At 47.1% G+C, this 12,608-nt stretch overlaps 1 protein-coding gene across 5 annotated transcripts in view; it reads left to right on the top strand.

The window, feature by feature from the left end:
- The first annotated feature begins 600 nt into the window (after positions 1-600).
- UAP1 (UDP-N-acetylglucosamine pyrophosphorylase 1) overlaps positions 601-12,608 on the top strand; it is a 49,815-nt gene continuing 37,807 nt past the window's right edge. For 3 of the 5 annotated variants that reach the window (XM_060644451.3, XM_060644453.3, XM_060644450.3), the window contains exons 1-2: positions 602-844; positions 8,835-9,164. In XM_060644451.3, coding sequence (XP_060500434.1) covers positions 8,885-9,164 — 280 coding nt within the window. In that variant the 5' untranslated portion in view covers positions 602-844; positions 8,835-8,884. Of the gene's footprint in view, positions 845-8,834; positions 9,165-12,608 lie in introns of all 5 variants that reach the window. The other 2 variants (XM_060644455.2, XM_060644454.3) reach the window with 2 other exon arrangements.

Below are 12,608 nucleotides of genomic sequence, written 5' to 3'. Positions count from 1 at the left end.
CTCATTCTCACTAGCGCGCTTTTCATTACTTAAGTCCTCTCTTTTCGTGACTGTGCAAAAGTAAGCGGGCCTGGCTTCCCGCGCTGGGGACCTAAAATGCCATAAAGCAGAAGGCCAGTCGGGGCCCTTCCGGGCATCCGGCTAATCCGAGACGAAACAAGGCCAGCCCAAGGTCGGAGAGTGCCCCAGGTCCGCCCTCCAGGGTCGGTGCGGAGCGACGTCCGCATTTCGCAACCTGCCTCACGGGCGGTCGGAAATCCACCAGCTGCTGGATGACACCGCTCTCCGCCCAACTCCCGATCCGCTTCTGCTTACGGGGTGCGGCCGAGCCAGGGCCAGGCGGGGACCAGGAGCCGCGGGCTGTTACCTCGCGGGACCAGCCGGTGACGCCAGGGCGCTCAGAGCAGGGCGTGAGCGACAGCCCCGGGGCTCCGGTCACGTCCCACAGCTGACGCTGCGCACACCTCTCCCCGCCCGCTGCGCGCCGAGGGGCGAGGCTGCCTGCGGACCGGGTTCCCAGCGCTGCCCCCATTGGGCCAGGGAATGCTGACGCGGAGGCCCCGCCTCCGGCCAGGCCCCGCCCCCCAGGCGCCGGCGTCAACGCCGGCGCTCGCGGCGCTGACGTGTCCGGGCGGGCGGTGGCGGCTCCTCCCGGCGCCGGCAGCCACTCGTCGCTGCGAGAGAGGGGCGGGGTGGCCGGGGCCGCGCTCCCCGGGGCCAGCTCGCGGCCCGCCCCGCCGCCCCGGCCCCCCGGATGAGGGTATATATTCGGAGCTGGCGCGGGACGCCGAGGAGTGGCCGCACGGAGCCGGAGCCGGGCGGAGCCGCGATCACGCTGAGGGAGGTGAGCGGCTCCCCGCCCAGTCGGGTCTCCTTCCCCCGCCCCCCGCCAGCCTGGAGGGGACGCCGGGGGCCCGGCCCCACCACGCGCACGCTCCCGGGGCCACGTCGGTGCTCGGCGCCCGAACCTGGCCCTGGCGGAGGAGTCCGCCCCGCGCGTCCCGCAGGCGCTTCCCGTGCTCGGAGACCCCGCTGGGGAGGGCGCCCCTCCCCCGGCTTTGGTGGGGGGGGGGGGGGACCCGGATAGGGCAGTGCTTGCAGTCGGGGGTTTGTCGAGCTGCGGGGAGTGGGCCTCACCTGGATGGGGGGCGGGAGCCTTGAGGTTCTGCGGCCGGGGCCTTGCGGACAGGTTCGGCGAGCTCGGGGACCGCGGGGTGGGGACAAGCGGTCGTTGGAACTGTCCGCTGGGAAGGGGGCGGGCTGGCTGGCATCTGAGAGGGAGAGAATTCTGAGGGCGTTGACGGGAGGAGTGGAGACACCTGCGGGGGGACGTGAGCGGGGGACCAAGCCTGCTTGCCCCTTTTGGTTGGTTGGTTGGTTGGTTGGCTGGTTCGAATGCTGGTAGTGGGAGAGGGTGGAGATTGCGGGCTTTCCCCGGGCTTGGCCAGGCAGGAGGGTGGGGATTGGAGGGCTGAGAGCACACATGTGCTGAACATATGGCTTCCTGAAGATTTTATTAAGTTTGGCCTGATGCTCTCCTATGTTTGTTTGTGCCCGGTTTCTGAAACGTGAAATCAGGTAGCAGCGATGATGGTAATAGGATGTCATTATGCAGCGCTTTTCGTTTAAGGACTTTTAAGGTGAAATTTTTAGGTGTGGACCAGGGGTTTACAGGAAGCTGAAGGCAGTTTCTGTACCCTGACTGTTGGTGAGTTGGCTCACTTAGCTGGGATTAAGAAAGACTCCGTAGGGTGTGCCGCCAAGCATTTATAGGATTCAGTGGTTATGGCTCAAGTCCAAGGCTGTTTTTCTAAAGTTCTAAGAAGTTTACTTATCAATTTTGGGGGGCATAATATAGCAGCGGAGATAGGGGCAGGAAGGAGACCAGAAAAGGAGAGGAATTTCTTTCATAGTGGCATTTAAATTCTAATAAAGGTATATTTGATAATGGCAGAGTTTTACCAAATTTGTCATTGTTTTTGATGCAGTTGTATTAGGCTATGGGCATATACCAAATTCTGTCATAATTTGTACAGCAGATCCTTAACTTTTTCAGACTTTGCTTGTCCAAATAAAAATCCTGGTCTAACACTTGTATTTACGACTGCTTACCATCACACACACATCCACACTTCTCTCTTACCAGAATTATTGGGGAAAATGCTACTATTTTTGTGGTTATTTTTTTGCTTCAAAAAAACCCATGGATGAATTATCCTTACTCAAAACCCAAGTATGATTGTTCTGTCGGGAGCATTTACACAGTTTTGTAACTTGGCACTTGTGATCTTGTCAACCTTTGCAGACCACCAGTGGCCTGAGGCCAGGGATCACAGTTTAACCTATAGGGGGAAAAATGTAACCTATAGTTGTCTTATTTGCATGGATCCATTTTTCCCAGGCATCTGAAGGTGGATGGCTGTCTAGTGACTTTTTTAGGAAAAGATTGATTTATATCTTAAAATGTTATCATATTATGTTTGCATATGTGTTTCAATAGGCAGAGGTCTCTCCACTCTTGCCTCTCCTTTGAGGGTGTGTGAGGAAGGCTGGTTTTATCGTCTTCATGAGGAAATGTGTACCCAGGGAGGTGGAACGATTTACACAGGATCAAATGCTGGGGAGGGACCAGGAACTAAGACTCCCAGGTCCTCAGTTACATGGTTCCCTGATCTTCCCACTACAGTATGTTCCTTTAAATCTGGAGCTCCTTTAAATACCGTAGTATAGATGCGACCAAGGCCCCCATTCCTTGGAAAATGGTTTGATGTAAAACTCTCTCAACTGTCTGGGTTTTTTTTTTTGTTTGTTTGTTTACTTGATGTATTTTTTTTAAGTTTTAAAATTTGTTTATTTTGAGAGAGAGCGAGTGGGGGATGGGCAGAGAGAGAATCCCAAGCAGGCTCTGGCATGGTCAGGGCAGGGCCCCAGGCGGGGCTCGAACTCTTGAACCATGAGATGACTGAGCTTAACCGACTGAGCCACCCAGTGCCCCTACATGATGTATTTTTTTAATTAAAAAATAATGGTGTTATGTCTCTTGAAACCTTTTATCAATCAACAGAAATGCCGTTGAATATCCTAATGCGTGGCCAAGGCTCAGTCTTCTAACTTTTTTTTTTTTTAATCCGTCTACACTTGCCAGGGATCTCTTTCGTTTGATAACTTAATATCATGTATGGTGATGACCTTGGAAGTTTTATCTTTAGCTCCAGTAGTACCTCTGAACTTTAGACTACTACATTCTGCTGTCTCCTCGCATTTCTATTTGGATGTCTAATAGGCATCTTGAACTTAACGTGACCAAAAGTGAAGTATTGATTCCCCCACTCTAGGCACCTAGTCCTAAACCTGCCCCCCCTCCTACTGTTCCCCACTTCAGCAAATGGCACCACCACTCGAGAGTCCTCTTTGCTGGATTCCTAGCTTTCTCTCTGTCTCCACATTCCATCCATTACCGAATCCTGTAGGATTAGAATCGACATTTCATCACTGCTCTAAGCCAGTGTCATCTCATCTAGACTATTGTGGAAGTTTCTTTAAAAAATTTTTTTATATTTATTTACTTTAGAGAGAGAAAGACAGAGATGAGTGGGAGGAGGGGCAGAGAGCAAGGGAGATACAGAATCTCCCTGAAGCCGACTCCAGGCTCTGAGCTGTCAGCATAAGAGCCTGATGTGGGGCTCGAACTCACAAACGGCAAGATCATGACCTCAGCCAGAATCAGGCGCCCGGCTGATTGAGGCACCAACCATCTGCTTGCTTCTACTTTTGCCGTCTATTAGTCTTTCCCCCCCAACCTAGGAATGGAATGATCCTTCTGAGACCTCAGTCAGACCGTGATGCTCCCCTCCTCCACATTCTCCAGTGGCTTCCTCAAACCCAAAGTTTTTACTTTGACCCCAAGGGCCTGCTTGATCTGCTCAGTGTCTGTCTGCCTCAGTCACTTGGGCTCACTCTGCTCCTGCTGCGTTGACCTTGCTGTTCCCTGTACATGTCACACGTTGCTATTTTACAACTGCTGCAGTTACAGCTTCCTGTCCCTAGAATGTTCCTCTCCAGGATTCTGACTTGCTTGCTCTCTCTTCATTCGTACGGACTGTCAGATGTCCCAGAGGTCCTCCCCAACTACTCCATTTAAAATACCCACCATCGCCTCGTTGGGCTTTCACCCCTTAGCCCGCTTCTGCCTGACGTTTTATGCCTGTCCCTCGTACTGGAACGCGGCATGCGCATTGTCACCTTGTGCATTGCCGTGTCTGTGTCACCTGCGTGAGCACCTGGCAGACAGTGAGTGCTCGTTAACTATTCAGGGAATTAACAATGGCACGTGACCGTGAAATAATGTTCCTCCATAAACTGTCTACTGATGTATCTTTGCATGTGAAAAGGACACTTTCAGCAGCAGCCTGTTCGTTGGAGGGTAGGCTCGTCATCTCTCTCTCAGTGGAAGTAGCACTGAGAAGTTCAGCCTCATCCGCCCGTTTCCCAACACTGTGCCTTGTTCCTTGAATACGGTTATTTACCAGAGCCGTTTTCGTGCTCTTGCCGCTGGCTGGAGTTTCTTCTACCGCTTGCACTTTTGGCAGACTTCTTTTTCTGCCACAGTGCCCGACTCAGCAGCTCTCCTCCAGTTCTGGAGGCTGTAGTCGGTGGTCTGGAGCGCAGTTTCGCTTTTATAATGGTAGCTGATGACATTCACGGAGGGCTTTTTTATGTGTTAAATGCTTCTCATTTGAATTCAGGAATCCTCTTAACCTTAGAGGTAAGTACCGTTTTTATCCTCATTTTACAGACGAGAAAAACTGAGGCACAGAGAAGTTAAGTAACTTGCTCAAGGTCACAGAATTAGGAAATAGTGGCGCGGGGGTCTGAACTCAGCTGTGCTGACTGAGCCCAGTTTCTACCAGTTACACTGACCCTCTTAAATGAGACCTTGGGTTGAATTCTTTGTCTTTCCTCTGTGTATGGAAGTTATTATTGTCTGGTGGAAAGATCATAGGCATCGGAGTCAGGTTTATCTGGGTTAAAATTCCTGATTTTCTACCTACTGGGTAAGTAGCCTTGGGCAAATTACTTAATCTCTTTGAGCCTCGTTTTCCCATTGGTTGTAATTTCACTTATGCCTCCGAACCTGGTGAAGAAAATTCTATTATTCCCATTTTGCAGATGCAGATAACAGAGTCGAAGCTATCTATGACTTGGCCCAAGCAGTAGAACCAGGAATAAAAGTCAGTTCTGTTTGATTCCTTAATCAATAAAGATTCGCTTGAATGAAGCTAGAGTATGTGAGGCAGGCCTTTAAGGATGAGTGAGATTTCGGTACATAGGAGAGTCTAAAGGAAGTACTTGGAGGTAAGGATGAGGGTCTTAGGTGACAGCAGGTAGAATTGTGTCCTACCCTGATAATAAGGTTTCATTTTTGTTTCATATGGAAGCCTTAACTTCGTTAGGAATTGTTGGTAACTCAGAGAGTGCGTTTCGTAAGTAGTACCATTCATTTCACCCTTGAAACATTACATCCCTGAAGTAAATCTAAATAACAAACCCCAAATAAAAGTGGGGAATATAAGTCACTCAATCTTATGTGCTAGTCTAATTTGAAGTTGATTTTATAAGAAGAATCAGGAAGCCAGTCTTTCGGTTCACTTTGAGAGGGCACCTTATTTAAAGAAAAAATTATAGAGGCTGTGTGCCTGTCTTCTTTGGGATCATAATACCTTTCCTGAATTTATTCTGGAGTGGGCACTGGCTACTGAGAATTTTCTGGTTTGGGTTAACATGCTCAATACCGATTGCCAATACCAATGACTTTTTATGTAATAATGCTTTTTAAATTGACGTCTTTACTCATCCTATGAAGTTCCTCATCTCCCTGTCCTGTGCATTTTCTTTCTGCGTGCTGTTGGTTTGTGAACTCTTTTCTGCAAAGTGAGATGTCAGAACATCAGTTGTGTCTGTATTTCTGAATAAAATACAAATAATGTACTCTCTCTCTCTCTCACTATTCCCCTCTTTTACACACACACGCGTGCGTGCGCGCGCGCGCACACACACACACACGCTCACAGTCTCTCCTGAGAGGCCATATAGCATAACGGTTAAGAGTGTGAATTTAAGAATCAGGTTGTCAGGGTTTGAATCTGGGCTCAATCACTTCACTAATTTGGGACCTCAGGCAAGTTATCTCTGTGGTATGGTACTTCCTCTGTAAAGTAATCCCAGTAGCTGTACTTTAGCATTGTTTTGAGGGTTAACTGCATAAGCATCTGGAAAGCAATTAGTATTGTTAAGTGCTATGCGAGCAGTAGGCCGTGTGATCACCACCTCAGGGAACCCTACTGGAGGTTGTCTTCATCTGAGTTTGTAAATGGTGTTTGGTTTAAGAGTCCTGATGAGATAGATTCTGTCATTAATCCAGGTGAGGCCCAGGGACATTAAGTAACTCAGCGGAACTCCAGAATATTGCTCTGAACTACCATGTATGTTACCTACCACTGTTCTAAAGGTAGAAGATAGCGGGCTGTTTCTTCGGTACCTGTCTTTCCCGTCCTTCACTTCTAAGCAGTTGTAAGGGTGTGATGATTCTCTACAGCGACCCTCAAAGTTTTCCCCTTTCCACTTATTTCCTTTGCAACTAGTCTGGTTCAGATCTTTGGCCTTCTATCCCTGTGATTGTCTTTGAACTTGTTTTCCCGCTTCTCGTTGTCCCTCCTTACCATCTATTTTATGCTATTGCTCTTTCCCTAAAGTATGGTGACACTGCCCTTTGAGTAATCCGTTGTCGGCATCTTGTTACTGTTAGGTCTAAATCCCTTTGCTTCGGTTGAGGCTTTCGTGGTTTAGCCCTGCCCTCCATCACTTCCCATCATTCTGCAGAAAGCTCCAGCTTCTTTACTGCTCTGTCACACATGCCTGTCCTGCTCGCTTTCTCATCTTATCTGTAATCTGCTCGAGCCCTTGAGATACAGCTGATCATGCGTCCTTTGTGAACTCTTTCTAGACAATGCCTGCCTTCTCTTGCATTTATCTGTAGTAGGCAAGTAGACTAAATATTTCCTCTTCCTCTGGTTTTGTTTAGTACTACGCACTTTAACATTTTGTTATATATATTACATGGTCTTATCTGTTGATATGTGTGCATTGCTTGTCCCTTTAGGGTTCAATTCTTAGTAGAGAAATTCTCTAGAAGTTGTTATTGAAATAAAACGTATTTTTCGTGATTATAAGTCGTCCCATCTTGAATTTTGTTATATTCTCTATACAACAGAATCATTTCCATCATTATTGCAAAAAGGAGAACAGTTGGTGTATTAAGAAGTCAGGTGTTCTTTCAGTGGGAGCTCATGGTCAGGGGCAACTGAGTGGGCTAGTCAGAGTGTGTACCCTGGAATTAGACCGCCTGGGCTCATATCCCTGCTCTGCCTGTTGGCCCTGTTGTGTTGCCTCTCTGTGCCTCAGTCTCCTCCCTGGTAAAGTAATCAAGATAACAGTACCTGTGTTGTATAGCTGGCAAAAATCAAATGAGACCACATAGGTAAAGTTCTTAGTGCAGTACTTGGCATGTAATACTAATGATTATTGTCTTCCAAGTTTTTCATTTATTTTTATTGAAACAAATTTTAATTCCAGTATAGTTAACATTCAGTGTTGTATTAGTTTCAGGCGTGCGATATGATTCAATGATCCTGTACTCATCATGTGCTCATCATGACAAGTGCACTCCTTTTTTTCCGCCTTAAGTTTATTTATTTATTTTGAAAGAGGTGGAACGAACAGGGGAGGAGCAGAGAGAGAGGGGGACAGAGGATCTGAAGTGGGCTCTGAGCTGACAGTAGAGACCCACTGAGGGACTCAAACTCATGAGCCACGAGATCACGACCTGAGCCGAAGTCACATGCTTAACCGACTGAGCCACCCAGGCGTCCCACAATGAGTGCCCTCCTTAATCCCCATCACCTATTTCATCCATCCCCTCACCCCTCTCCCCTCTGGTAACCATCAGTTTGTTCTCTTCAGTTAAGAAAGAGCCTGTTTCTTGGTTTGTGTGTGTCTCTTTTTTTCCCCTTTGCTTGTTTGTTTTGTTTCTTAAATTGCACATATGAGTGAGATCATATGACATTTGTTTTTCTCTGCCTGACTGATTTGGCTTAGTGTTACACTCTCTAGCTCCATCCATGTTGTTGCAAATGGCTGAATAACGTTTCATTATATATACTTATGTATACACGCACGCCCCACCACACCTTTATCCATTCATCTGTGGATGGACGCTTGAGCTGCTTCCATAATTTGGCTGTTGTAGGTAATGCTACAGTAAACATAAGGGTGCATGTATCCCTTTGAATTAGTGGCTTTGTATTTTTTGGGTAAATACCCGGAAGTGTGATTTCTGGGCCATAGGGTAGTGGTATTTTATCTTTTTGAGGAACCTCCGTACTGTTTCCACAGTGGCTGCACCAGTTTGCATTCCCACCGACAGTGCACAAGGAAGGGTTCCCCTCAGCCTCACCAACACTTGTGTTTCTTGTGTTTTCTGTTTTAGCCATTGTGACTGGTGTGAGGTGATATCTCACTGTACTTTTGATTTGCGTTTCCCTGATGTTGAGTGCTGCCGAGCATCTTTTCGCGTGTCTCTTGGCCATCTGGATGTCTTCTTTGGAGAAATGTTTGTTTACCTCTTTACAAGTTGGATCTGTCACAAATCTTGTGAGGGAAAGGCAGAAGTTAACTTCTTTAATATCTAGTGTTCTTTAATGTACTTATTTGCAGTAGGAAAAGCTCTGGTTTTGAGGTTGGACTTTGACCTGCTGTTGATTCCTCTTTTCTTGTAGGTTTACAGGCCCAGAGATTATACCTCTGTCTTCACCACCACCAGAGCATTATGAATGTTAATGATCTCAAAGTCAGGTTGTCCAAAGCTGGACAGGAACACCTGCTACAGTTCTGGAATGAGCTGGATGAAGCCCAACAGGTAGAACTTTATGCAGAGCTCCAGGCCATGAACTTTGAGGAGCTGAACTTCTTTTTCCAGAAGGCCATTGAAGGATTTAACCAGTCGTCTCAGCAAGAGAAAATGGATGCCCGCATGGAGCCTGTCCCTCGAGAGGTGCTGGGCAGTGCCACCAGGGACCAAGATCGGCTGCAAGCCTGGGAGAGTGAAGGTATGGGCATGGAATGTTCATTTTAGAGTTTGTAATGAGGGGCGCCTGGGGGGGCTCAGTTGGTTAAGCGTCCGACTCTTGATTTCAGCCCAGGTTGTGATCTCACGGTTTGTGAGTTCGAACCCCTCGTGGAGCTCTGTGCTGGCAGCATGGAGCCTGCTTGCGATTTTCTCTCTGTCCCTCTCTCTCTGCCCTCTCCTGCTGTCTTTCTCTCTCAAACATAAATAAACATAAATAAATACATTAAGTAAGTTTGTAATGAGCTACACCGGCGGTATTAAAGTAGCCGGATCATGTAATTATTATTTGGACTCTCCTCTTCCCTTCAACCAGGTGACTGATCAGAAAGTGACAGATGATGTCGCCCAGACTTCTGCAGCGTCATCCCCACCCCCCTTCTCATTGCTGTTCCCCGGTCTTCTCATTCAAGTGTTGATGTGCCTCTAGTCTCTTTGCTCATTTCCATGCTTCTACATTTCCCATCCTGAAGCACAAGTTAAATGTTTCAGTTCATGCTGGCTTACTCTAAAAACCTTCCCTAGCCCGTGTTTCCAGCCTGGTCTCCTGTACTTCCATCCATGCCTCCTGTCCCACACATCTTAGCTGGACCAAATAATTCACCTCTCCCTGAACGTTATGTCTTTCCTGCTCTTTGCTTGCGCTTCTAAAAAGAAGCACCTTGGACCGGCCTCTGCCCCTTCTCTGTGTGGCCGGATCACCTTGAAAGGCCATCTCCCCGAGCTGTGCTGTGCACTGTGGTGGCTCTGCCGTGTGGACAACGTGTCCTCATTCTTTAAGGTTCCTTGATCATGACTTCTTCTTCAGCGAGCCATGTTGGAGTTCCTTGTTCGTGTTTCGCTTTGCTTCCTTTCTTTCTTAGATTACGAGCTGTTTATGTCTGTCTTCGACGTTACATAGTAGACTCCTAAAGAACAGCCCAGCCCGTGTCCTCCTTGCCCGTGTACGTCGCACCGCATTTAGAACGGGGTTTTGCAGTCACACGTTGGTTGATAAATGTTGCATCGTCTCAGTGTTTCTTCTCCTAAAGTGTATCATAACGTCTGTCCCCATAGCTAGTTCTACTTCTGCCTTTCAGAATGGCAGAATAGCCGAAGTGTACCATTTTTGGTGGAGTTAAGAGCTGTGGTTTTTGTAGGCCGCTGCCCCTCTGTGAGTAAGAGTTGTCTACGTGGTACAGCTCGGCCCTCGAGTGTTTGTACATGCTCCTTGTCAAACCTCATTTCCTCAACTCTGGAATGAACAGATGGGGCTGATACTTTTTTTTCCTTTTTAAAAAATGTTACTTTATTGCAAAAAAAATATGAAAATAACAGAAACACTGCAGAGAAATTGCCCTAAATCTTATCAAATCTATTTCTATTTGCTCACATTGCCACCTAGTACTTGATTATATGTATATTTACTTTTATAGATGTGTAATAATATTGTAGATACAGTCTTGTAGTCTGTACTTGTACCATACTGTTGCTATTAAAAACATTTTTTTTTAATGTTTATTTTTTTGAGACAGATCGACAGAGAGAGAGAGAGAGAGAGAGAGAGAGAGCAAGCAAGCAGGGGAGAGGCAGAGAGAGAGGGAGACACAGAATCTGAATCAGGCTCCAGGCTCCGAGCTGTCAGCACAGAGCCTGACTCAGGGCTCGAACTCACGAACTGCGAGTTCCTGACCTGAGCTGCCATTGGACGCTTAACTGACTGAGCCACCCAGGCACCCCTATTTTGTCTTGCGTTCTTTGGCATTCCCTGCCCCCACAAAAAAGAAACATGATTGCCATCATCAACCTCTGTATACCTCTCCATATCTTTCTCTGGGCATATACATTCACTGATTTCCAAACTGTGTTTGGAAGGGGTTCCACTGCTGGGGAGACTTCTCATGTGGCCGGGGGGGGGGGGGGGGGGTGGGTGGGGGGTGGGGGGGGGGATGGATGCTAAGCAGCTTGGTCTCTAACGCCTTCATCTCCCCATTAAGAGCAGTTCTCCTTTGACATGTTTTATGTATTTGATCTTTACATGAAGTTTTATTTAAAAAATACTGAAAATAATTGGGTGATCTCTAGGAGGTGCCCTTTTAGATCTGAAGTGCTTGGTGTTGGCTAACCTCTCTTCTTAGAATCGGGCTCTGCCACTAAGCTGTGAGAGAGTGACTTCCTGGTGGATCCTTCTGAATGGGGAGCTGTAGTGATCCTCTGGCCCTTACCAACCCTGGGCTCATTAATCCTCTGCTTCCATCCCCGGGTTTCAAAAAGGCTACTACAACGGAGCGGAAGTCATGCGGGGCTCTTTATACCCTCAGGTATCCCAGCTGCCTAGATTTCTCCTTGTGATTTTACGCGGATGAAGTCTTCCAAGTAACTTTTATGGAAAAGCCAGAGCTTTGACTTTATGTAATGGGGACCATGGGCAGCGATCAAAGCCTCCTATAACTGGAGTCTTCTTTTTGATCTTTTTGCTGGAATCCGTGGGACTAGTAGTCTACACGTATGACTTTCCATTTAAACTGAAATCTGGAACTATTGCAACCAACTACACTACAAGCAAGTACAAAACTGCCTTTTGGCTGACTGTCAAGGGAACGATACTTATTTGTGGTTTAAACAGTAGGGGTGAAGAAGGAGACTTTGTCACTCTTCATTCACTAGCCAGAAACTTCCACGTGTGTGCAAATTGATCGCAAAGTAAAGTTTTTGCAGTAAGTTACCGAGGGGAAGAGATTGATTGCCATTGGGGAGATTCTAATCATTATATTTCAGATAGGAGGAAGATCCTGGCAGTTGTATCAAAGACAATGCCCCCTGCTTCCCCTCCTTAGGATGGGGGAGATTAAAGCATTGTACAGTGTTTTCAGAATGTCTGGTGGTTACTGACACGAAAATGGACATTTTCACACCTAGGGCGGAAAATTATTTCTGAAGGATCGATACATAAGTGACCACTGTGCTTTTTGTTGAAGAGAGATCGGATTCTAATTTAATTCTTTTTTTTTAGGATTTTATTTTTAAATTATCTCTACACCCAGTGTGAGGTTCGAACTTACAATCCTGAGATCAAGAGCTCCAGGAGCGCCTGGGTGGCTCAGTCCGTTAAGTGTCTGACTTCGGCTTGGGTCACGATCTTGCAGATTGTGGGTTCGAGCCCTATGTCGGGCTCTGTGCTGACAGCTCAGAGCCTGGAGCCTGCTTTGGATTCTGGGTCTCCCTCTCTCTCTGCCCCTCCCCCGCTCATTCTCTCTCTCTCTCTCTCTCTCTCTCTCTCTCTCACTCTCAAAAATAAACATTTAAAAAAAAAAAAAAGAGTCGCATGCTCTACTGACTGAGCCAGCCCTTTAATTTAATTTAATTTAATTTAACTAAAGGCACCCCTTTAATTCTTTTTTTTTTTTTTTTTTTTAACGTTTATTCATTTTTGAGAGAGAGCATGTGA

The sequence above is a fragment of the Panthera onca genome, chromosome F1 (genome assembly GCF_046562875.1).
Source record: "Panthera onca isolate mPanOnc1 chromosome F1, mPanOnc1 haplotype 2, whole genome shotgun sequence".
NCBI classification, from domain to species: domain Eukaryota; kingdom Metazoa; phylum Chordata; class Mammalia; order Carnivora; family Felidae; genus Panthera; species Panthera onca.
The sequence above is the reverse complement of the archived record's forward strand: the minus strand, read 5'-3'. Positions and strand labels throughout refer to the sequence as shown.